The 25,674-nt window shown below is 42.8% G+C and overlaps 1 protein-coding gene across 3 annotated transcripts in view; it reads right to left on the reverse strand.

Annotated features, from left to right (window-relative positions):
- The window catches only part of GREB1 (growth regulation by estrogen in breast cancer 1), a 130,036-nt gene that overhangs the window by 98,587 nt on the left and 5,775 nt on the right, over positions 1 to 25,674 (reverse strand). For all 3 annotated transcript variants that reach the window (XM_006869450.1, XM_006869449.1, XM_006869448.1), the window contains exons 2-6: positions 22,624 to 22,743; positions 19,595 to 19,771; positions 8,652 to 8,834; positions 6,701 to 6,844; positions 4,024 to 4,152 (exon numbers count right to left, since the gene is read on the reverse strand). In XM_006869450.1, coding sequence (XP_006869512.1) covers positions 4,024 to 4,152; positions 6,701 to 6,844; positions 8,652 to 8,834; positions 19,595 to 19,771; positions 22,624 to 22,743 — 753 coding nt within the window. The remainder of the gene's footprint in view (positions 1 to 4,023; positions 4,153 to 6,700; positions 6,845 to 8,651; positions 8,835 to 19,594; positions 19,772 to 22,623; positions 22,744 to 25,674) is intronic.

Raw genomic sequence — 25,674 nt, forward strand, 5'->3', positions numbered from 1 at the left:
AATGCTATCCCATCTGTATACAGAGTAGATAGGGATGGGTAACTTAGACATTGGCTATCTAATATGAAGGGGCAATAAAGGCATGAAGTGACTAACTTACAAGGTTTCAAGAGGGAGTTTAAGAGTGTGGGAGAAGATAGTTTTCGTCTTGTCTAGATGGGTCTGGTGAAAAGAGATGGGGATAAGATTCTTATGATTCAATAGTGGATAATTGTTATCATGACTAATTGTGACAGTCACAATTGTAAAGGTAGAAGTTTTTAACAAAAAAAGGGGAGCAGTTAATCTTACAGTCTAGAAACAGAGGACCCTAGGACCATCAAGGGAGAAGAGCACTGGAGGAATTTCAGACCAGAGAATTTGGGACCAGAGTATCCAGAGAAGCAGCAACACCAGAGATAAAGGCAGAGATGGGGACATGGAGAGAGGGAGCAGCTGAGGACTCTAGATTCATGGAAAGAAAAGGACTGAGAGCTGGCAGCCAGGAGGCAGACTTGCAGAATGTGCCCTTTGGTGGTGTAAATTATTATATATGCCTGAGTGTTTTTTAAAAAAAAGCTAAAATGAATACAGAGAAATACTGTTAACTGATGGTACATGGAGGGGATTATAATCAGTAGCGTAGTGGTTACGAATTGGGCTGCAAACCGCAAGGTCAGCAGTTCGAAACTACCAGCTGCTTCGCAGGAGAAAGATGAGGCCGTCTGCTCCCATAAAGATTTACAGCCTTGGAAACCCTGAACAGGGTTGCTATGGGTTGGAACCTACTCATTGGCACTTAACAACAACAACAATGAAACAAAATATATGATTTGTTGAATGTAAAACTGATGATCTGCCCTGTAAACTTTCATTCAATTCACAATAAAAAAATTTTTAAAACCCTCTTAATACTAAGAAGAGAAGGACTAGAGATATTTGTTTCCTCTGGGAAGCTAACTCTAAATCCTCCAAGACGAGTCTAAGTCCTCCCCAAACACTCTTAACCAGAGCTACTCCCAAGGTACCAAGGTGGAACAACTCTTTCTGGTAGTAGCTCTTGGTAGTGAGGGTACCATTTGGCATTTTGGATGAGACAGTTCTTCATTATCCAGCTCCTTCATTGCAGGACATTTAACTTGCCTGCCTACTCCCTCCTGGCCCTAAATGCAAGTCAACACCCTGTCTGGAACAACCAAAAAAAGAGCTCTACACATTTTTTCCCCCAGGGGGAGCAGCACTTCTCCATGGAGAACCCCTGAGTGTCATCCCTCCAGCCTAAATTAAACACTACTTATGGTTTCAGAAGGAGACCACTGGCACAAGTGCTTTAAGCACTGGGCTGCTAACTGCAAGGTCAATGATTTTCTATGGGAGAAAGATAAGGCTGTGCATTTCCCTAAAGATTTATAGTTCTGGAAACCCCATGGAGTAGTTCTACTTTGTACTCTAGAGTCACTATGAGAAAGAATCAACTCAATGGCTGTGGATTTGTTTTTTGAGGTTTTGTGGTTTTAGAAGCAGTTTAAATTCATTTTGAACATCCCCCATAAAAGGGGGAGAAGACAAAGGATGTCTAAAGCTTGACTGTGCTTATATAGAATACAATTCAACTCAGTTCAGCTAGCATCCACTGAGCCCTTTGGTGTCAGCTTGATGCCAGCTGGAGGTCCAGTATCGAGCTGGACAGTCCTGTATTCAGGATCCTCATAGCCCCTTGGAAGCATCTTGGGGTCAACTCAAACCTTCAACTTTTCAAGAACATTACCATTCACACCAGCCTGGAACTCCTTATGTTATCAGCCCACACAGACACAAGTAATCATCATACAACCAAAGCTATGGTGTCTGGGAGTCCAGAGAAGGGAGAGTTCGTGGAGGAGGTGATGTCTGAGCTAAGTTCTGAAAAGCAGGTGGCTGGGGAGAGCAATTCAAGAACATGGAAATGTCTGATCAGGGCATGGAGACAAGAGAGTGAGAGTCAGAATGGGGAGCAATTGGTACTGAATTGTCATGTGAAGCCGTGGCACAGAGATATATAAACAGAAATAATGGAATGACATTCAACAAGGAGGTAGGGCTAGATTTAATGCCTTGAGTGCCAAGCTAGAGGGAGATTGATGGTCCCGTGGTAGAATTCTTGCCTTCCAGGTAGGTGGTCCAGAATCCTGGTGGTGTGGCACTGTGGTTAATGCGCTGGACTGCATTGTCAGTTTGAACCTCAAGGTTGGTGGTTCAAACTTACCTGTTGCTCCTCAGAAACCCTAGACAGTGTTGCTATGGGTAGAAACTGACTTGATAGCACTTGACAACAACAACAGGTGGGTAGCCCAGGTCCTATTTCTAGCCAAGGTACTGCAAACACAGCCACTGCCCATCTGCCAGTGTGTTTTTACGCTGCTGAACAGTTTCCAAGGCGCTTCCAGACTAAGATGGACTGCGAGGAATGCCTTGTTGATCTATTTCCAAAAACAACCGTATGGAGTGCAATATCCCAGTCCACAACAGATCATGGGGATGGCAGCATTTCTTCCCACTGCACATGAGGTCACAAGGCAGGGGCTGCCTCAGCAGCAGCAAACCATATATTCCCCCAACCTCCCATGGTGCACAGCAGGGAACATTCATTCATTTAATTCCAGGAATGGATTTCCCAGTCAACTCTTATCAATGGCCCCGGCAGACAAAGATGTCCACAGATCCCTGTGGATGAGGGAAGGATGGGTGTTCCTGCGTCACAGTTCAGAGGAGGGAGGCATCTATGGCACAGGTCTTCCACCTCCATCCCCAAAGGCCCAGTGCCTCAGCCATGTGACTGCCCTGAAATTCAGGTCCTAGCAGAGAGGAAACCATCACAGGAAGAACACCGGGGGCCTGCCTGTGTGATGTGTGGTGCTTTGGGAATGCTGATAGCTTAATTATGAATGCCAGAGTAGATGATGGTTAGGACTGGAAAGATTTTGATTCAACTCATAAGATACATTTGATCCTTCAACTAAGAGTGAAAAATTCACAAGACTTTTACCAGGGATGCTCTCCAACATCATAGGGAAGCAGGGGGACTGGATCCCAGGCCTGGCTCTGCCTTTCTGGGCTTTAGTTTTCACTGCTGTAAAATCGAGTGTTGGACTTGATGATTTGGTGCTGTAGGATAAGCCCTGGACTGCCAATTGTAAAATCAGCAGTTCAAACCTCACCAGCAGCTTCACTGTGAAAGATGACGTTTTCTGTTCCCATAAAGACATGTAGCCTCAGATACCCTGTATAGAGTTGCTATTGGTCAGAATCAACTCCATGGCAGAGTTCTTCCAGTATGAACGGTGCTTAGTTCTAAAATTCAGTTTAGTGTAATGGCTAAAGGAAGATAGAGAGAAATTCCACAACTTCTAAGATGCAGCTCAGTAATCAACTCCTCTAGAATGCCTTCTCCAAGCAGACCAGCTGATAATAGCCCCCAGGTACTCCTTGAAAACCCTGCATTGGGTCGCTATGAATTTGAAACAACTTCATCACACTTAAGAACCACCACCATTTAGTGAGTTGCCAATTGGGTGCCCATTACAAAATCTCTCCATTCATCCTCTTAACAGCCCTTGGATGGAATTCTTATTTCCCAATAAAAAAATTATTTAGTCAAAAGACTTTTCCAAGATCTGTAAGAGGCAGAGTTGAATCCTGTATTCTGTCCATGACACTCTGTTGCCCCATATTTCTCCATAACACTACAGCCCTCTTAATCCATGGCCCCCAGTGAGACAGTTCCTGAGTCCGGACCTGGATGAAATCTCTCATTGCTTCCTGGCACACATGATGCCTCCCAAGTGTGGCAGAAGCCAGGACCTCCCACCCAGCACCAGCACAGGCCTGGGCATTGACCCACATACTCAGGAGACACCTGCTGAGCTGGCCTGACTCCCATTCCAAGCAACACCAGACTCCAGCAAGTTCTGCAGCCCTAGTCAGTGGGTTCCCTGTGTCTCTTCCCTTGCCTGGGCCTAGAGAAGAGTAGGATCCACCCCGAACAACCAGGGCAGGCAACACTACCTAATGCTGAGGGTCTTGGCAGGGTCACCAGGTTATTCTTCACCAACTGGTGATGCTTTGGGGAATCTTTGCCATTGAAAACAGCTGAGCCCATTGCTGCTGTCAGTGAGAGATGATCAGGGGCTGGTCCTGAAAACAAAGAGAAAGGAGGAAGAGAGCAGGGTTAGTTCACTGGGATGCATGGTGAGCCAGGAAAATAGCAAATTATTTTTCTTCCATTTTTATAAAGTGGCTATTCACTGGGAAGTCTCATAGGGAGGTCAGAATTCCTACAGTAGACACAAGGATTCTGACCAACTGTTGATTTTCTGCCCCACTGAGACAACACACACACACTCTCTCCTGTGCATATGGTCTGGCGAAAGAATGGCCAGTAGGACAGGAGTGACCAGCCAGTGAGTCTCCCTGAATTCCAGGACCGCACCTGAACTCTTCTACCTTTTCTTTTACATTCCAGAGTTCAGAAGGGAGAGGGAAAGAAAGACACCATGTTTATGGGACACTGAGCGTCTGTTAAGGGAATGGTTTGAGAATGGTTAAGGGTGATGGCTGAACAGCATGTAACCATAGTATCATGGAATTGTACGTACGAAGATTATTGAAATGGTAAATTATTTTTTCACATGTAAAGGGGCTTAAAAAGTTCATGGAAAAATTTCATTATCTTTTACTTTCATTTTCTAATGAACTTTTTGAAGCCCCCTTATATACATTTACATTTCCCATAAAAAACTTCCTCTTGGAAAAAAAATATATGCCCAAGAAAACAACTCATGTTTGTAGCCACCTGCATAGGGCCTGGGGTTCTCCGAGTCTAAGGATAACTCTGTGGCAAGCCTGGTTTCTGTCATTTGAGGCTGATTAAGCTGGTGTGGTACTGTGGGTTAATGCACCAGACTGCAAAGCCATTTGAACTGCAAGGTCAGCGGTTCAAGCTCACCAGCTTCTCCTTGGAAACCCTATACAGGGTCACTATGGGCCGGAACTGACTCGACAGTACTTCACAATAACAACAAAAACAAGCTGCTTATGTCCCCCAACTCGGCCACAATGATCTCAAAACCTTTGGGGCCTGTAAGCAGGCACTCAAGAGTTGGGAACAGCATAAAACGTTTCTCCATGGGTAGGTAAGATAGCATGGTGAGGAGGTTACAAACATGGCTCTGAAGTCAGACTGCCGGTGAGTGAATCCCCATTCTGCTACTTGCTAGCCACGTAAGCTTGCACATCTACTAACCAGATGCCTCAGTTTTCTCATCTATAAAATGGAGATATGATATACCTTCTCACTTATCAACTATCTCTTTATCAAACATTTTGCATTTATGACAATATTTTAAAAATCTGCTATAACAACTATTTTGTGCATTAATTGTAACATCTGGCAGTGACAAATGCTGAGGTGTGAGGCAAGAATAATTCTGGTGTCAACTTGGCTGGGCCAGATTCTCTGTGGCTTACAGTTATTTAAAGATGTGGTCACTTTTCATTCTGTGAGCTGATATAGGCATCCTCCATTTTCACATAGCAGAGAATTCACACAACCACCTGGGTTTTGGAATCTAGCCACATTATAGGTGAGGGGAGGGTGTATTACCAACTCAGAATCCTGTCAGAATTATATAAATTAGTAGAAATAAAGTGTCTGTCTTTGAATAGTAAGCACAACATAAGCATCAGCTATTATATCTTATTTTAATTTTACAATCACCCTACAATTTAAACAAAAAGTTTCTTTCTGCAACTTTACACATGAGGAAACTAAGGTTGAAAGTTTAATGAGTTGCCCCAAATGACTCGGTTAGAAGACAGCGGTTCTGGAACCCCCCAATTATTCTGACTGCAAACCTAGGGGTCTCACTAGTCACCATGTAGAAAGACATCCTTGGTGGCCTGAGCGTAGCACCAGGTCTCACTCAGTGAGGACCACAGCAAATACCATGGGGCGAGGCAAGTGCTTCTGGAGGAGAGCTTGTTCCCAAGATTGGTACAAGCCCTAAGTTAATGATCTGTGATGTACAAGGGCACCCACTCTCCTCAGGACTGATATTCTTCTACAGATCTCCTCTGGGCAGTAGGAATGAAAACAACCAGCGGCCTTCCAGAATCCTTGAGAAGGCAGGCTATCTACTGTGGTAAAACCACCATGTTTAATCTGCTCTGTTCCCGAAAGAAAATAACAAGTGCATCACTGTTGGAATTAACAATATACACCTGATGTCAAATCTTGACTCTACCATTTATTGTCCATGAGACCTTATGCAAATATGCTACATCTATGAGTCCCAATCAGAAAAATGGGGAAACGAAAACCAGGGTTTTCTGGAGGATTAAATAAGATACGTAGGTATAGCTAGGGCATACTGAGTGCATGATAAATGACAGCTTCCAGTCTTGTCTGACACGTGTAGCAATTCAATTCAAACCTGGACTCAGTATCAGTTACAGAGGGTATGCTGTGACCCCACCATCAAGAAGATCACATTAAACATCAGCGGAATGCAGAAAAACTGCCCAAATTAATAATGAAGCATTCTGTGTTGAAAGCTACTGCAAATTCAAGATGAAATTTAAAGACATTGGAGAGAAAGAGAACGTGACCTTTATTTACTCTGAAGGCTGTGTGATTCTATCATCTGTGGGGTTAGCAGCCTCTGGCCATTTCTTACCACCTCACCTGCCAGTTGCGCTCCCAGCACCATGGTCGGGTTTGCTCCAGGAACCGGCTCACTGGGGAAAGTAGCCAGGGGCACAGAGTTCTCCAGTGGCTGGAAAAGAGAACTGGAACATGTGCTGGCAGAGGCCTGCCGGCTCCTGAACTCTACAGAGGAAAAGACACACGCATGAATACCAACTCATTATTTTTTAACACTTTATGAAATGACTTCCTGGGCTAGAATTCTCCTATGGGAGAATGAGGCACATAAATAACTATATGAGGTGGCAACACCATCCCAGTCTTTGATTCAGTGTAGCCAGGGGACAGAGGGGTATGACTGTGGCTCCAAACCAAGAAGAGGAGGGATCAGTTTGAGGAAAATGAACCTCACCATCCTCTGATTGTCAGAAACTGAAGCAATAGTGGGCATTTGGATGAAAGAGAAAAATAGATTACACAATGAGTCATTCAATCTTTGCCTTTAAAGTTCAAGGAAAGAATACAGTGTTACTCAAAGGTAAAGGAATAACCAACACTTTTCTCCATTTTGTAAGTCATCTTCAGTCATAAAGATTCTCAGTGGCATATCTAACCTGTGAAGTTCTTGGTCATAGCACATGATCAAAGATCATAAACTGGTCCCTCAAAGGGAAGAACTACTACATCTCCAGACCTAGAAAGTGACTGACACATATTAGGAACTCAAGGAATATTTTTAAATAAAGAGAAAAGAAAAGGTAGACAGGACAGGAGACAGTAGAGGAATGATAAATGAAGCCACTTCCTTCTACTCATAGACAGATTACAGGTGACCACACGGCAGCAAAAACAGCCAAGCCAGGGACAAAGAATGGCTCTCCTCGTTGTCTTACTGGGAACCCTAAGAGAGACACACCCCTAACGTGGGTATACATCAGTGAGTCTCCCAAGGTTAGGCCTCTTTGAAATCTAGCTACCCACCCTACCATCTTACCACCACAGTTGAGTGTGGCCATGAGAGACATAGGGGAGGTAAACAATTCTGGAGTAGGGGAAGAAAGCCCTAGGTAACTACTTCCAAAAATTAGCCAGTGAAAACTCCATGGACTGTTGTACAACTTGCAGAGTGTAATCAATGTCAATGAATTGTACCTGTTGTTATCAAACTGATTATGTGTTTTGTTGTGCATATTGTCACTAGAATAATGCTATGGGTCATACACACACACACACAAAGATATTCAGAGTGGAAACCTCTCTTTTCTAAAGCCCCATAAAGCCTTAGCCCCATCACTTCTTCAGAATCCAGAAACAGGAACTGGCTTTTCTGTGCATAGCCAAAAGGGTTCAAGATGAATTTTAAAGACATGGAAGAGAAAAATAACGTAACCTTTAGGGTTTCAGGGGTCATGCATCACTCCAAGCTTTCCCTAAAAATCAGGGTTTCTCAACCACTGTGTTATTGACATTGGGGCTTGATAAGTTTTTGTTGTGGTAGGCTGGTGTGTCTGTGCATTATAGGATGCTTAGCAGCATCCTTGGCCTCTATTCTCTAGATGTAGCATCAATATCCCCTGTGACCCCCACCAGCTGTGACAACCAAAAATGTCTCCAAACATAGCAAATCATCCCCAGGGCTGAAAACTTGCTACAAGGAGGCAGAGTAGTACAGTGTGGCTCCACTGTCCTTAGAGAGATTCGTATTTAGTTCTTTTTCTTTTTCTTGCTCTTATCTGAACCTTGAAGCTCTTAAAATGCTGACCTCTGTCAATTTGTAAATAGCCCATACAATTAGTCTGCCACTCACTATAAACTAGCTAAACATACTACATGCAAAGTAGCATTGCTAATTTCATGGGTCTGACCTTTGGCCTATAATTCACACTCACGAGAGAATGGTCTCTTCCCAAAGTGCTGATTTTCATCCTCTGTCCACTTAGAGGGCACCCACCACACACCTACACACCCTCCACCAGACATGGAAGCTCACCTGAGCCTTTCCAACAAATTAAAGGACCTTTAGTTAGAGTTCCGTGTGCATTGCGGACCAGGTAGTACTTCAAGTGTTTCTGCTTCTTGGGCTGGGTGGTCAGTTTAAGATTTATATGATTGGAAAATTCTGTGAAGTAACAGAAGCCTTTCTTTCCACAGCCAACGCAATTCCCAGAGAAACCTGCAGGAGGAAACAAGCTATGAGTGTTTCCAACTGGGACTCTGGTTAAAATAGGCTGGATGACACCAACTTACCTTCAAAGTCAAGGAGCTCTGGTAGCATAGAGCCTACAAGTCGGGCTGCTAACCTCAAATTCAGTAGTTTGAAACTACCAGCAGTACTGCGGGAAAAAGATGAGGCTTCCGGCTCCCGTAAAGATTTACAGCCTCAGAAATCCCATGCAGGATCACTATGAGTAGGAACTGACTCCACGGCACACTACCACCACCACCTTCAAAGTTCTTTCCAAAGACAGTCAAACCTACAAAAACTGGACTCTGCCTGAGAAGAAAACATAAGTATGTTCTACCCTGTTAAAGGCAGAAAACTTGCGAGAAACCAGGCAGTCCTGTTGAGCTGTGGCTCTTGCTGGTTTCACTGTAATCGATAATTCAGAGAAACACTGAACATCATGTCCTACACCACCAACAGTTAAATTACCACAAAGTTAAAGTTCCCATTATCTTCTTCTGGCCCAGAGATCCAGAAATCAAAGAGGAACCAAGAAGCTTTAATAATAGAGATGATCCTTAGAGAAGTTTGAAAGATTTAGCTGTCTTAGGGGTATATTGAAAAGCCTATCTTTGGGGTAGATGTCTTATTGTGGCACTGTAGGATAAGCAGTAGACTGCTACCTGAAAGGTCAGCGGTTCAAACCAACCAATCATTCTTCAGAAACCCTGTACAGGGTCACTATGAGTCAGAACCAACTCAAGGGCACTAAACAACAAGACAACATATACGACGGAAGTGGCGGTTTAGTGGTTCACTTTCCACGTGGGAGACATGGATTCAAGTCCCAGTCAATGCACCTCTTGTGTAGCCATCACCTGTCTGTCAGGGGAGGCTTGTGTACGACTATGACGATGAACAGGTTTTAGCTGAGCTTCCAGACCTATACAGACTAGGAAGAAAAGCCTAGTGACCTACTTCCAAATACCAATCAATGAAAACTATATGAATCCAAATGGTCTGATCTGCTGCTGATCTTGGAGACAGCAGCATTTTATTCCCTTGTGTGTGTGGTCACCATGATTTGGGGCCCAACTCCACAGCAACTATAAAAACGACAATATGAGGGGAAACTTTGTTGACTAAGAACTGTCTCGTTTGATTATTTACACCACTCAAGTGCCCGAAATAATTTATGTTCCTGTTTCCTTTGGTGTTGACCAGTTACAGAATCTTCAAGCAATTCAACTAGAGGGGCTGAATACATTAGGAAACCACTTGAGTATCCGAAATGTCTTCCTGGAGTTCTACAAGCTGCTCTATTATTTGCTGACAGGAAACCTAGAGAATTCCATAGTGCATGCCTGAAAGCATGGTGGAGACACAGGCAGGCAGATGCTACGAGCTTACAGCCTAGAGGTATCAGCTTAGAACATGGCTGCCTCTCAGTGTCAGTGTCCTGCTGCCCAAGGCTGGACAGACAGCTTAACGGGAACTGACCAAGTTACCCAACAGCTCTGAGACTGGGCAGGCTACCAATATAGGGCAATGCCAAAACCCACCTCATCTCAACTATTAGAATTCATAGAATATGTCTGAAAAGACCTTTATAAACTGCTGAGCCTATTCAAAATGTTCTCCTTAGAATTATTACTTAGTAAAGGTGAAATAAGATGACTTGGCTTTTGAATCTCATGATTGTTCTTGTCTGCGCTAGCTATCTCAAAAAGGCCCCAACCAGCCCACTGTTATGTCTGGTTTCTATGGGTCCAAGGCCCTTTGGTAAGGGAGACTCTGAAGCTAGAGAAGCTGAGACTAATCTATTTTATCACATTTCTTGGCTGACAAGTTTCCAGAGGTCATTTCTACTTGAGCCACAAGGGCCACACGGTTTTGTGCATAACGTAAGTATCTCTGAGGACTTTCAAACACAGTATCTCTGAGGTCTCTGGCCAGTGTTCAAAATAACATCAGTTAGTAAAGGTTACAAACATCTCCATGGAGAAAAAAAACACATCTGCATTACAGAAACTAACTGGATTCTCCAAGGTATTTTATAGCAAATTTAATATTTCCCATTATTTTAGACAAATTTAATAATCCTCAAAAGACCTTAAAAATAAGGACAAATCTCTACCGCACAGGTACAGGATTCTAGTCCCTCTATACCAGAGCAAACAGATGAGGTACCAAAGACATTTAAAGTTCTATACTCTGTATTTCCTTATTTTAAAATGACAGGAAGTAAACTAGCTGAACAGAGAACGAGGGACAATCTTGCTATTAATTGTGGTCTACTTAGTTTAGATAGCAGGACCAACACTCAATCAGATGAACAAAGATTTCTTTTGGGATCTCTGAGAACCAGCCATGCTAACCAATGTCTCCAAAGTCACAAAAAGTATGGTACTTAATTCCAGTATGAGAATCAAGTCCAGACCCACAAGTATAGCATCCAAGTTTCCCTAAATCCTCTGGAACGTTCATCTCCAGCTGTATTTCCTGTTCCTCATTCTGGTATGCTTAATTCCCAGCTGTGTTCTTCTGGCTCTCAAACCCACCCCACTCCCACACCCTGCTGCCTCCCGGCTCATACTCTTCCTCCCTGGAACCTGCTTGGGTTCTGTCCATCACTCAGTGCTCACCTCAAATACTCTTTCCTCCATAAAGCCCTCCTTGATCCACAGGCCTGGGTCTCTATTTTCTCCAAATCTGACAGTTCTTTATGTCACCAGATAGTCCTTGTTGTATCTTCTTCCTTAGTGTTATCATTACTAAAATTCTATATATTCCCTAATTATTCCTATCCTTCCAAAGGATAGGAATCACAATGTGTTCGTGCATTTAAATGTGTGTTGGGTGTGTGTGTTGGCTAATGACTGTTGTTGTAAGATGCCATCAAGTCAGTACTGACTCACAGCGACGCTATGTACAGCAGAATGAAACACTGCCCGGTCCTGGGCCAACCTCACTATCGTTGCTACGCTTGAGCTCATTGATGCTGCCACTTTGCCAATCCATCTCACTGGGGGTCTTCCTCTTTCTCTCTGACCCTCCACCTTACTAACATGATATCCTTCTCTAGTGACTTGTCCCTTCTGACAATATATCCAAAGTATGAGGAGGTCACAAACTCTTCTGCTTTGGGAAAACCCTTTCTGGTCAGTAAAACTGGCTGCTCTTCTGAGAGGTGATCCTGGAGAGACTAGCCACAGGGGTCCACCAAGAAAACCACATGACTGTTTACAAAATGGGTCCGGGAAGCAAGGAAAAATGGTTTAAGCGACCACAGACAAATATATGAGTAACTCTAATGTTTCAATAAATTATTTGAAAGGTAATAAACTTTTTCATGAGAAAAAGACAAATAATGAACCATGGCCTTCAGAAATCTACCTTAGGGCGTAACAGGTTGCTGTTAAAGCAATTATAATTCATGGCAACACCATGTATATCAAAGTAGAACTGTGCTCCACAGGGTCTTCCATAGGTTGATTTTTCAGAAGCAGATCACCGAATCTTTCTTCTAGAGTACTCCTGAGTAAACACAAACCTCTAATCCTTTGGTCAGCAGTCAAGTGCACTAACTATTTGTACCACTCTTAGGGGTTGCCCCACTGCTGGAGAGTCCATTCTGGCTCATGCTGATCCTATAGGACAGAGCAGAAATTTCCTCACAGGGTTTCTGAGGCTATAAATCTTTATAGAAGAAAACTGCCTCATCTTTTTCCTGAGGAGTGGCTAGAGGATTCAAACGACCAACTTCTCAGTGAGTAGCACAACACTTAACCCACTGAGCCGCCATGGCTCTTTATCTTAAAGAAAAACCAAACACTGTCATAGAGACGATTCTGTCTAATAGCAACCACATAGAGGGTTTCCAAAGCTGTCAATATTTATTGGTGCAGAAAGCCTCATCTTTCTCCCTCTGAGTGTCTGATGGGTTTGAACCACCAATGTTGTGGTTAGTAGTCTAGTGCTTATCATACCACATGATCAGGGCTCCTATACCCTAAAGATTGTTGTGGTTGTTGAGTGTTGTGGAGTCAACTCTGACTCACAGTGACCCTGTATAAGGTTTCCAAAGAGCAGCATGTAACTTTGAGCCACCAGACTTGCAGACAGCAGTTCAGTATTTATCCTAGAGTACAACACAAGGATTCCACCTTAAAATTTAGGAGTCTGAAATATCTTTAGAAGACAGGCCTAGGAAACACAGCATCCAATATAAAGTGTGAATCTAGGAATATTGCAAGTTGACAAAAATGAAATGGAACACATAAAGATAAAAAACCTAGGCATTAGTGAGCTGAAATGAACTGGTATTTGGTCATTTTGAATCTGAAATTATATTGGTTACTCTGTCAGGAATGACAAATTGAAGAGAAATGCCACAATCATCATCAAAAAGAACATTTTAAGATCTATTTTGAAGTACAATGCTGTCTGTCATAGAATATCCATGTGCCTACCAGTCAATACCACTATTATTCAAATTCATGCACCAACCACAAAAGCCAGTGATGATGAAATTGAAGAATTCTGTCATATGGTGGTTCCATACGGTAAACGCTGGACTGTGAACCAGAGGTACGCAGTTCGAGACTGCCAATCGCTCCTCAAAAGATGAGGTTTTCTGCTCCTGGGAAGATTTAGTTTTGGAAATCCTACACAGGGTTGTTATGAATCTCAACCGACTAGATGGCACTTAACAGCAAAAGCTCCAACTTCTTCAGTCTGAAATTGATCAAGCATGCAATCAAGATGTATTGATAATTACTGGTGATTGGAATGTAAAGGTTGGAAACAAACAGGAAGGATCAGTGGTTACAAAATACAGCCTTGGTGATAGAAATTATGCTGGATATCACATGATAGATTTTTCCTAGACCGCTGACTTATTCATTGCAAATATAATTTTTAAACAACATAAACATGGACCTTGTGAGATGGACTGCACAGACATCATATTGACTACATCTGTGGGAAGAAAGAGTGGAAAAGCTCCATATCATCAGCCAAAACAAGGCAGGGGCAGCCTGTGAAACAGACCATCAATTGCTCATATGCAAATTCAGGATGAAGAAGAAAATTAAAACAAGTCCATGATAGTCCAAATATGACGTAGAACATAGACCATGTCAGAAAAATTTGATACATTTAGACACTAACGACCGAAGACCAGAAGAGTTGTAGGATGACATCAAGAACAACATACAGGAAGAAAGTAAGAGGTCATTAAAAGACAGGAGAGAAAGAAAAGCTCAAAGTGGATGTCAGAAGAAGCTCTGAAACTTGCTCTTGAACACAGAGATGCTAAATTGAATGAAGGAAATGAGGTAAAAGAGCTGACCAGAAAATTTCAAAGGACAGCTCCAGAAGACAAAGTATTATAATGAAATGTGCAAAGACTTGGAATTAGAAAAAAAAGAGAACAACACGCTCAGCATTTCTCAAGCTGAGGGATCTGAAGCAAAAATTCAAGCCTCAACTTGAAATACTGAAGGATTCTATGGGCAAAATATTGAATGATGCAGAAAGCATCAAAAGAAGGTAGAAGGAATACAGAGTCACTGTACCAAAAAGAAACTGTTGATATTCAACTATTTCAAGAAGCAGCTTTATGATCAAGAGCCAATGGCACTGAAGGCAGAAGTTCAAGATTCACTGAAGGCTTGGCCAAGAACAAGACTCCAGGAATTGATGAAATATAAATTGAAATCTTTCAACAAACTGATGCAGCACTGGAATCACTCAATCACCTATACCAAAAAATCTGGAAGACCGTTACCTGGCCAGTTGATTGGAAGAGATCTATGTTTCTGTCCATTCTGAAGAGGGATGACCCAAGGGAATGCAGAAATCATAGAACAATATCATTAATATCACAGGCAAGTAAATTTTTTGCTGAAGATAATTCAAAAACAGCTGCAACAGTACATCAACAGGGAACTGCCAGAGGTTCAAGCTAGATTCAGATTAGGATGTAGAATGAGGAATATCATTGTTGACATCAGACGGATCTTGGTTGAATATCAGAATATCAGAACGATGCTTACTTGTGCTTTATCAATTGTGCAAAAGCTTTCATTTGTGTGGATCATGACAAGCTATGGATAACACTGCCAAGAATGGGTATTCCAGAACACCTAACTGTACTCATGAATCTGTACATAGACCAAGAAGCACAGACCATTAAGGATACTGAATGGTTTAAAAGCAGGAAAGTTGTGCACCAGGGTTGTATTCTTTCACCATACTGATTCAATCTGTATGCTAAGCAAATAATCCAAGAAGCTTGATTATATGAAGAAGAATATGGCATCAGGGCTAGAGGAAGACTGATTAACAAACTGTGATATGCAGACAATACAAACTAGCTTGCTGAATGCGAAGAGGACTTAAATACTTACTGATGAAGATCAAAAACCACAGCCTTTAGTATGGATTGCACGTCAATGTAAAGAAAACAAAAATGTTCATAATTGGACCAATAAATAACATTATGATAAATGGAGAAAAGATTGAAGTTGTCTAAGACTTCATTTTGCTTGGATCCACAATCAACACTCATGGAAGCAGAAGTCAGAAATTAAACAAATCTGCACGAGACCTTTTTAAAGTGTTCAAGAGCAAAGATGTCAATTTGAGGACTAAGGTGTGTCTGACCCAAGCCTTGGTAGTTTCAATAGCCTCATTTGCATGTGAAAATTGGACAATGAATAAAGAAGACCACAGAAGAATTGATGCATTTGTGTTATGATATTGGGGAATAATATTAAAACTACCAGGCTAGATAAGTTACCATAGAAAAACTGCAACAAACACACCCAGATTTTAATCTTTTGGCTTTCTCACACTAAATCTCCCAGTTGATTCAAAGTTAATAAAACAAGACTCCCTTCATTAATAAAGTATGGGAAGAGGAGAAAAATCCAAACCAAACCCAGGACCGCCAAGTTGAGCTCAACTCATGGTGACGCTGCATGTTACAGAGCACAGGGGTTCCACAGGCTTGTCTTGGCTGACACAAATGGCTAAGTACTTAGCTGCCAATTGAATGGTCGGTAGCTTGAAGCTCCTGGGGGAAAACACCTGGTGATTTGCTTTTGTAAGGACTTGTTAAGTGCTGTTGAGTCAGTTCCAATTCATAGAGACCCTGTATAGGGTTTCCAAGGAGTGGCTGGTGAGCTTGAACCGCCAACCTTGTAGTTCAAACCAATCTTGCAATACAGCGCATTAACCCACAAACCCCATAGGACAGTTCCACTCTGTCACATGGAGTTGCTTAGAGTGCGAATAGACTCCACAGCAGCTAACAAAAACAACAAATCTTTACAGAAGCAGATTGCCAGGACATTTTTTTCAGGCAAGAGGGAAAAGGGGCTTAAAGCCCTTGCTTCCCCAAGACACTCCACAGCCTCTGTTTTATAGGTCACTAAAAAGTGTTAAATTGCAGCCATAGGAGGGCCTCAGGAGGGACCACCTTGCCCTGTGCAGTCATTAGGATTAATTGCAGGAAACCTAAATTGTGTTAAGTGTGCAAGATGAGAGCATAAAGTTATTTAATAGATGACAGCATCAGTTATTACCAACCAGCCCTTGTTACCCATTTCAGAAGGCTTTTTGGCAAGCAATTAACAAAGATACTACTTCCTCTACACAGGCTGCCTGAGAAGCTGAAACTGTTACAGGGCAGGCAGTGAATGAACTGAAAGAGTCTTGTCTCTGCATTTCAAGACACAGAACCTCCTTGATTTACTGCCCTCGCTCTCCCTTTACAGTCACTTAGTAATGGAATTCAGACAAATCCGCAGACGCGGCCAGATCAAACACTGGCCTGGGCATTAGGCACAGTCTTACTGCAACACATTTTTATCATGAGTGACCTTGATAAGCAAATTCAATCCAAGACCAAATGATTCCATGAACTTCTTTGATAAAGTGAATTTTTCTGAGCTTATTCTTGTTTTAGAGAATTAATTACAGTAAGTCCCTGGATATGCCTTAACAGGGAGTTGGCTAAAGCTTTTTTATCCTTCCGTCCCTGTTCCAAGCTGTGTTTGTCCCTCTAAATCGGCATTCCTGTGACTCACTGTGGGTCTGCACAGGGGTTTAGCTCCCCACTGCCCTCTTGGCAGCAACCATTCCTTTTCCTTCTCTGGTCCTGTCACAATCCCCGAGTGTTTCACACAAGCCTCACACATAAAATGTGATCAGTCAATATCCACTGAAATCAACTGACCTTGATACTAGGCTGTATCAAGCATAAAAACTGGAAGTCTGTATCTTGGGACACATGAAAAAAACGGAAGAAAATTTGATGTATTTTGTTTTTTTAAGCTTAAAAGTTTCCCCCATAAACTCTCATAATCAAACTCACTTCTGCAATGAAGACTGTTCCTGATGCTGTGTCTCAAATAGGCACATGATTACCAGCCCTTCTCTCTGCCTAGTTGTCCTCCAAAGGAGACAACAGGATAGACTCAGACTCATCAAACAGGAATAGGTTGATAGAGAGCTGGGAACACATGGACATCACCTCCCCACTTTAAGAATTTGGACACCAAGGCTCAGGGGATCACACAGAGACCTGCAACCCAGAGTTCTGATAGTTTATCCAAACCCTCGGCCTACCTTTATTCTGCTCCACTAATGGGGGAGTGTGCTGAGCACAGAGGCCAGGACACAGTACATGCTCAAATAAACATCATCTAAGCAAATGTGAGCCAGGCTTGGTAAGGAGGAACTAAGCTCTGCACTGGTCATGCACGGCCTTAGCAAGCCAGTGGCTACTCAAAAGATCAAAGGTAATGATGCTGATAGTTAGCAGGAGAAACAGAGCTTCCCTCAAATCAGGACCTTAGCCATGACAGGAGTCCAAGGGATGCTAGTTATAGAATTTGGGGTCAGAAAAACCTCAGTTTGATTCCTGCCTCTGTCTCTTACTCATGTGCACTTGGGAAAGTACCTTAATCAGTCCAAGTCCACAAAAAATAAACCCTGACATAATAGGAACCATCTCTTGAAGCTATTGTGTAAAGCAAATGAATTAAGTGAATAGAAGGTATCCAGCAGGCCTGGTGTGGCATTGGAGAATAAGCTCTGAACTGTTAACCACTAAGGTTGGCTATTTAAACCCACCAGTTGCTCCTTGAAAACCCTATACAAGGTCACTCCAACTGACTCAACGGCACTCTAACAACAGCAGGCAGACATTCGGGAGTCAGGAACAAACATTCAGCCTTATTCTCTAAGGGCTGTATGTCTGACAGTTTTCTAGAACAAAGGTTGTTCCTCATTCCTAACTCAGGTGGAATATTTTGTTTTTGTTTTTCAATTTTGTATCCATTTATTTATTGGAAGTATCACCACAATAAATAAAATGCCAGTTCCAGTGGTGGTGGCTGTATACCAGTACTTGCCATGAATAAACAGTTGTTGTTGTTGTTGTTGTTGTTGTTGTTGTTGTTGCTAGTGCCATGGAGTTGGTTCCAACTCAGAGCTACACTGTGTAGGGATTTCTTTGTGGGAGCAGAAAACCTCATTGTTCCATGAAGCTGCTGATGCGTTTAAATCACTGACATTGTGACTTGCAGTCTGGTGCTTATCTACAGAGCCACTGTGCTCCCCAAATAAAAGTTAGCCAATAAAAATAAACAATTAAAATAAAACAGTGCTATAAAAGTCTGGAAGCTTTTTCCATTGCCAAAAGTCCAAGGTCTGCTCCTTAGTAAAGGAGAGTTAGCCCGTGTTCCAGAGGCTTTAGGGCATGTTGGCATCAACTGAGACTTTCTTCTTGGCATAGAAGGACTGAAATAAAATTAAAAAGGGAAGTCTATCTTGCTGATTTTGTACCACTTAATACAAGTCATCCAAAAATATCTCCAGGGGCCCAGAGAATCATTTAATATATGAGGAATGCTAGATTAGTGTCCTTCTGCCTCATGCTTAACACAGGGTGAAAGTACACATCCGACGGTCCTCCTCTGATCACACCTTTAAGACATCACTAGATACTCCATGTGTCTACTCTCATGTAATTCTGCTAGTTCCCTGAATATCACTGCTGACCCAGACGAGCCCCCTGGTTGTCACTGCTGACTCAGGTGGGACACAAGGTAGACAAGGCCGTATTAAAGGTTTGACGAATAAAATGTATAAAAACACGAATACTGTATGAGGAGCTGGTGTGGCGCTGCGGGGTAATGTGCTGGGTTGCAAGTTCGGTTTGAATCACAAGGTTGGCAGTTCAAGCTCATCAGCCACTCTTCAGAAACACTATATAGGGTCTTCATGAGTCGGAACCAACTCGATGGCACTTAACAACAACAACATATGAGGAGCAGTCTACAAGATGCCAGTCACATGTAAGAAAAAAAAAAAACTCATTTCATTCTGTTTTACTCTCTAATCTTAAAAACACAATAGGGTTGTGTGACGTGCTGACAGACTGGCTCAAATGTAGCCCACCTGGGACCTCACACTACTACCAACACCAACAACCCTGCTGCTGTCAAGCTGACTCTGATTTATGGAGACCCTGGATATGTCAGAATTGAACTACTCCATAGGGTTTTCAAGGCCTGATTTTTTTGGAGGTAAGTCACTAAGCCTTTGTTCTGAAGAGCCTTGGTAGACTCAAACTGCCAATCTTTTGTTTAGCAGCCAGCACATTCAGTATCTGTCCCATGCCGGGACTTCCCTTTCTACCAGCCCTACCCTCTGATGCAGACTGAGCCGTGGAGACAGGCAGAGGAGAAACTTACCAAGAAGAGCATTGTGACCATTGTCATCTGGCAAGAACCTCTTATCAACAGCACACACCAGGAGGTGGTCCGGCAGGCTGGGAGACTTGGCCCCCACAAGGAGGAAGCCTGCAGGGACGTCAATGTGCTCGCTGGAAAGGGAGACAAGGCGCAGGTCCTTCCCCGCCTGGCAAAACCCTAGGAGGAAGACACTGTGTGAGGGACTCTCGCTGAACAAGAATTCATATGGGTAAAGGGAGGAAGGCACCTTCATGTTGTCATAAACAATCCTTACCTCTGGATGCAGCTTCCCTCACAATTCATTCTCATGGATATGTTCATAATTGTAGCTATTTGTGACACCGATCATCAGTGTTATCATACAAATGTACAGATGAATACCAAAAGGAAAAGAATTCTAAACACATTATGGTCAATGGAAATGCATACAAGAGACACATAAGAAATCACATGCAATTTGATTTTTTTTTTTTTTTTTAGTATCTTGCAATAGACAAATGTCGAGAAGAAGGGGCGATGAGACTAGAAATCTTGGTTGTCTCGTAGAAGAGAAACTGGGTGACAAGAGTATAGAGGTGAACTATGAGCAGTATGATGTTTCACACCATTCCCCTGTGAATCAGATCTTTAAAATAGTTTTGTTATTGTTGTTAAGTGCCATCAAGTCTATTCCTACTCACAGTGACTCTGTATAGGATTTCCAAGGAGTGGCTGGTGGATTTGAATCACCAATCTTGTGATTAGCAGTTCAGTGCTTATCCTACAGCACCATGCCAGGATAAGACATTCATAGGAGTTTTGTCTAGCTTGTTTTTGGATACATTCTGCCCAATCAATGCCTTTTAATCTTTAGTGATCGAGTGAGAATGAACACAGACTGAATCTCAGTCCCTGCCTGCAAAACTCTACAGAATTTGTAAAAGGTTTTCTTGTAGCTTGCACAGTGCTTTATGATCTGCAATGCATTCCCTCTAAGTTCTCTCATCTAGTCCTGGGAGGCAGGCAGGAAAAGGGACAGCCTTTGGGGCAGAGAGCTAGCAGGCATGGACCCAAATTTACTGTGTGCCCGGCACTGTCTTGAGACAAGCACAGAAAAGCTTTGATTTAATCACCTGTGATAAAGTATTACTGTCTTCAATTTAAGGATATGGCTTTAAAAAAAGGTTAAGTTGCTTAAAGAGATGAACCAGGCTAGGAACAAGGGTCATCCTCTTGCATCATCTTGGGAAGTGATGAACATTGGGGCAGAAGCTAAGTACTTAGTAGGTCTAACCACCATCCTGAGCCCTTCAGTGCACAGTGCTGTCACTGCTTTCTGAATATCCAGAAGGAAGCAGGCAGGCACAGCATCTGCTGTATTTATTTGGAAAGCATTTGAAAATTGCTATAGTGGCCATTAGAGAGTTTACTGTTCCCTTATCATTTAATGAGCTAGCCTTTTTGAACACTAGCCATTGTACTGATTTCCCTTTCACTGGAATAGCAGCCCAATGAGGCTGAATAGCTGCCCTGGCAGCCATCATGCACAGGGTCAAAGCCAGGCTACCAGGCAGGACTACGGGAGCTCCACAATCAATCTGATCACTTCTCCAAGTCCTGTCATGCCGCATTAAGTTGGGCCCCTAACTTAGTAAACTGCTTGTAATTCTCCAAATAGGCTATATTCTCACCCCTGGGAGAAGGATGTCATGTTTGGTAAGGTGGAGGGTCAGAAGAAAAGAGGCAGAGCCCCAACGAGAGGGATTGGCCAAGGAGGAGCATCGATGGACTCAAGAGTGGCAACAATAGTGAGGTTGGCCTAGGATCGGGCGTGTTTCGTTCTGTTGTGCATAAGGTCACTATGAGTCAGTACCGACTCGATAGCACCTAACAACAACAAACCTTTGCACATGCTGTTTACTCTGACTATAGTTTTTCAGCTTCCCCAAACCCTCATCGTCTCATGGAAAATGTTGACTAATCCAGATAAAGGACTACCTCCTCCAATAAGTCCTTTCCAAACTCTCTACCTGCATCAGAAACCTTTCTACTACTTTCCCACACATGGCTTTGTTTTCAAAGTGTCTATTTACCTATATACCTTCCCCATTAAACTGGGATCTCTTGCACCTTTATCTTTGTATTTCTAGAGTAGAGGTACAATAACTGTTTTAACTAACTGACTAAATAACAAACTAATGACAACTTTTGACTAGTATGGTGACAGGACAGACAAACTCACTACCATTCAGAGAGGCTGCCCAGCTTATGGATGACAAAGCCAGGACTTTACACCAACTCTCTCTGAGTCCAAAGCATAAGCTCTGGCCATTAAACTATATTGCCACCCACCCTACTTAACAGCTCCAAGCCCCAGTTCCTCAACAGGAAAATCATAATAGCATTACTGATTTTACAGACTTCCTGAGATAATATGCTTTAAAAATACTTAAGTACTAGTTCATGTGGAAGATTATTCCTACTAATCAGTTCTGAGTTAAACATGCTATGTAAAGAGGCCTGAGTTGGGAAAAATGCATTCTAATTTTCCAACAACCAAGGCATAAAAGTTTGGAAACCCAAGTCATTTGTAAAGTTAAGGCCATTTATATACTGCTGGGTATGTGGTCAGGAGGGACCAATCCCTAAAGAAGGACATCATGTTTAGTAAAGCAGAGAGTCAGCAATAAGGAGAAAGATCCCAAGGAGATGGACTGACGCAGTGGCAGCAACAATGGCCTCAAACATAACAACTGTGAGGACAACACAGGGCCGGGCAGTGTTTCCTTCTGTTGTGATAGGGTCACTAAGAAATGGCAATGATTCAACAGCACTAACAATAACAACCAATACTGTGCAGGGACTTCGTGACCCTGACCTCAGTCCCTGATAGTGTGAAGAACCCAAAATTCTGCTACAGGAGCACCAGCCAGGCTCAAGCCTCAGGGCCATGGGATTGCAAATATGATCCAGGCCTGGCCATCAGCCCCACTGCAGATGCTGGGTACCAGGATGCGGTCCACCCATCCGGGGAGCTGACAGCATCTTACCATCAGTGGTGCAGCATCCTTCAGGTGGAGGGGGCATCTGATAGGGATTTAGGGGACTGTTTGATTCCAACCCTCCTTCTCCCTCTTCTTCCTCTTCCTCATTGTCCGCTCGGCTTCCAGCTAGGCATGGGAAACAAAAATGAGTTAGGCAAGCAGATGTCATTCCAAGCCGTCGGAGCTTCCTCTAGGACCTTTTCCCATCTGGAACTACAGCTCAACAATGGCACAGGAACTGTGGGACTAATCCGGAATCAGTCCCACTCATCACTTAGCAAGTACTCATCCAATCTTAAGTATTTAATAATTAATGAATCCTTAAAAAAATAACACTGAGAATCAGGCACTCTTATCCTGCTTTAGCAGAGGAAAAACTGAGGCACATGAGGTTATAGAACTTGCCCAAAGTCATGATGCAAACAGATGCATCCCTGGCCTTCTGACTTCAAATTCAGGTTCATTTCTCTTCCCATCAAACTATAGCTCTGCACATCCACTGCAGGTTCAATACATACACACCTGAATGACAAGAGCTGAGCACATAGTCTGGACATATTTTTAAAAACAAAAACAAAAAGAGACTGTTGCGCTCAAGTCATCTCCAACTAATGTAGGCCTCGTGGGTGTCAGAATAAACTCTGCTCCAGAGGGTTTTCAAGGAAACATTTTCAGAAATAAATCACCAGGCCTTTCTTCAGAGGTACCTCTGCATGGACTTGAAACTCCAGCCTTCCAGTTAGCAGCTAAGTGTGTGAGCCACTTATACTACCCAGGGCCTAAGTACATTGTATATCTCTATGGGAGGAGCAGCTGGTAGGTTTGAACCGTCGACCTTGCAAGTACATGTTGTTGTTATTAAGTGCTGTTGACTCGGTTCTGACTCATAGCGACCCTGTATAAGGTTTCCAACGAGCAACTGGTGGGCTTGAACTGCCAACCTTGTGGTTAGCAGTCTAGTACTTATCCTGTAGCACCTCACCAGGATTTCAGGTACTTATTGCTGTTGTTAAGTGCCATTGAGTCAGCTCTGACTCATAGAGACCCTGTACAGGGTTTCCAAGGAGTTGCTGGTGAGTTTGAACTGCTGATGCTGTAGTGGGTAGTACAGAGCTTACCCTATAGCACCACACCAGGACTCCAGGTACATATTGGTGTTGTTGTTGTTAAGTGCCATAGAGCCTGTTCCGACCCATAGCGACCCTGTATAGGGTTTCCAAGGAGAAGCTGGTGAGTTTGAACTGCCAACCTTGCAGTTCAAACGGCTTTGCAGTCTGGTGCTTTAACCCACAGTGCCACACCCAGACTCCAGGTACATATTAGACACTCTAAAAAGTGTTTGTGTAGGAGGAGGTACCATGGTATAACATGAACATTTTATAAAAAAGGTTAGCAGCCCTGGTGGCACAGTGGTTAAGCACTCAGCTGCTAATCAAAGGATCCGCTGCAGGTACCCACCAGCCACTTCACAGGAGAAAGATGTAGCAGACAGTCTGCTTCATAAACATTACAACCTTGGAAACCCCATATGGCAGTTCTAGTCTGTCCTGTATGAGTTGTAACCAAATCAATGGCAATGAGCATAGATAAGAACACTGAGGCTCAAAGAGGTCCAATAAGTCAACTCATTACTAAATAGCACAGCTAGCATGTTTCCAGGTAGGTCTGATGCCCAAGTGAATGCACTCATTACTAAACTAAATTGCTCAGTTTAGAATACAAAATATAAACAGTGCACACTGTCTTTACATAATTATAGAAGAGCTATCAAACTGCATCTTACTTAACTCTCAAGGGAAGAATTATATATACATTACTAGAAAGATAAATTTAAAAATATGCAGAAAAAAAAAAAAGAAAAAGAGCTAGTCCAAGATATTCTAGAGCAGGGTCAAACATGTAATCTAATGGCTTTAGGAACCTTTGTTCCCTCCTTAAGTGAAATGGCTTTCAGGAGTTCGAACAAACACAAACATGCAGCTGATGAGGAGTACAAGGAATTGGCTATGGAAGTCCCACTGCTTCCTGTGTTGGTCTCTAACTGCTGGCTCCCATCTGGACTCCCAGCTCTGGAGCGTGGTGTCTCTACCCTCATTCATCTCTGCACTTCTCATACCCTGCAAAATGCCTCCTGCAGGAGGAGTGCTCAGGACATCTTTGCCCAGTTCATCTGAACAAAAGCAGTCATGTCCTATTTAGTCCAGCATTATTGGGGAGTAGGGGAATATCATATACATGAATTGTCCAGGCTGCTGACATTTAGTCATTCCAATTCCTTTTAACTTAGGCATTTTGTTTGTAAAAGCCTTTCTTAACTTATTTATCTTTACTTTTGTGTGTGTGTTAGCCTTAACTAATAGACATTTATTCTCTCACAGGTTCAGGAAGCTAAAAGTCAAATTCAGGTGTCAGCTGTAGGGGAAAGCTTTCTTTCTCTGCTGGCTCTGGGGGAAGTTCATTGTCATCAGTCTTCCTAGCACTTGATCCTGGATCCAAAGGACACAACCATCTCCCTGTTTTTCTTTCTTGGTGGTAGTAGATCGCTCTCAACTTATCTATCTTTAATGCTAGCTCACTGCCATCATCTTTAAATGGCATTTAATAAACAAGTATTCAATTTTCTTTATGGTACAGGGCATTAGGAACACTCCTGGTATACTTAGGGCTAGGATATGGTTATTTCTCCATCTTCTCTCTTAGTTGCTTTCTTAATTATTACTTCTACTCTCACCTTAATTGGCTCTAGTGGCTTTAGGTTAATGAAGAAATTGTGTGCAACTGACTGTGAATCAGAGAACTCACATTTTGGTACTTGGATTTGCCACTATCTGTGTAGGCACAAAACAATTATTTACCTTCTTCGTACTACATACAGATCCCACATCTTTAAAACAAGGTACTTAATCCAGATGAGCTCTAGTATAGATGACCTGTGGCAATGCACCTTGTATGTGGAGAAAACATGGTTCTCAGAGCTGCATAGGATATTCCAGATGTGATCTAAGCAGGACTCCGGTGTGGCACTGTTCGATCAGCACCTGACTGCGAAGCACAAAA

This window comes from Chrysochloris asiatica, unplaced genomic scaffold, assembly GCF_000296735.1.
Source record: "Chrysochloris asiatica unplaced genomic scaffold, ChrAsi1.0 scaffold00131, whole genome shotgun sequence".
In the NCBI taxonomy this organism is placed as follows: domain Eukaryota; kingdom Metazoa; phylum Chordata; class Mammalia; order Afrosoricida; family Chrysochloridae; genus Chrysochloris; species Chrysochloris asiatica.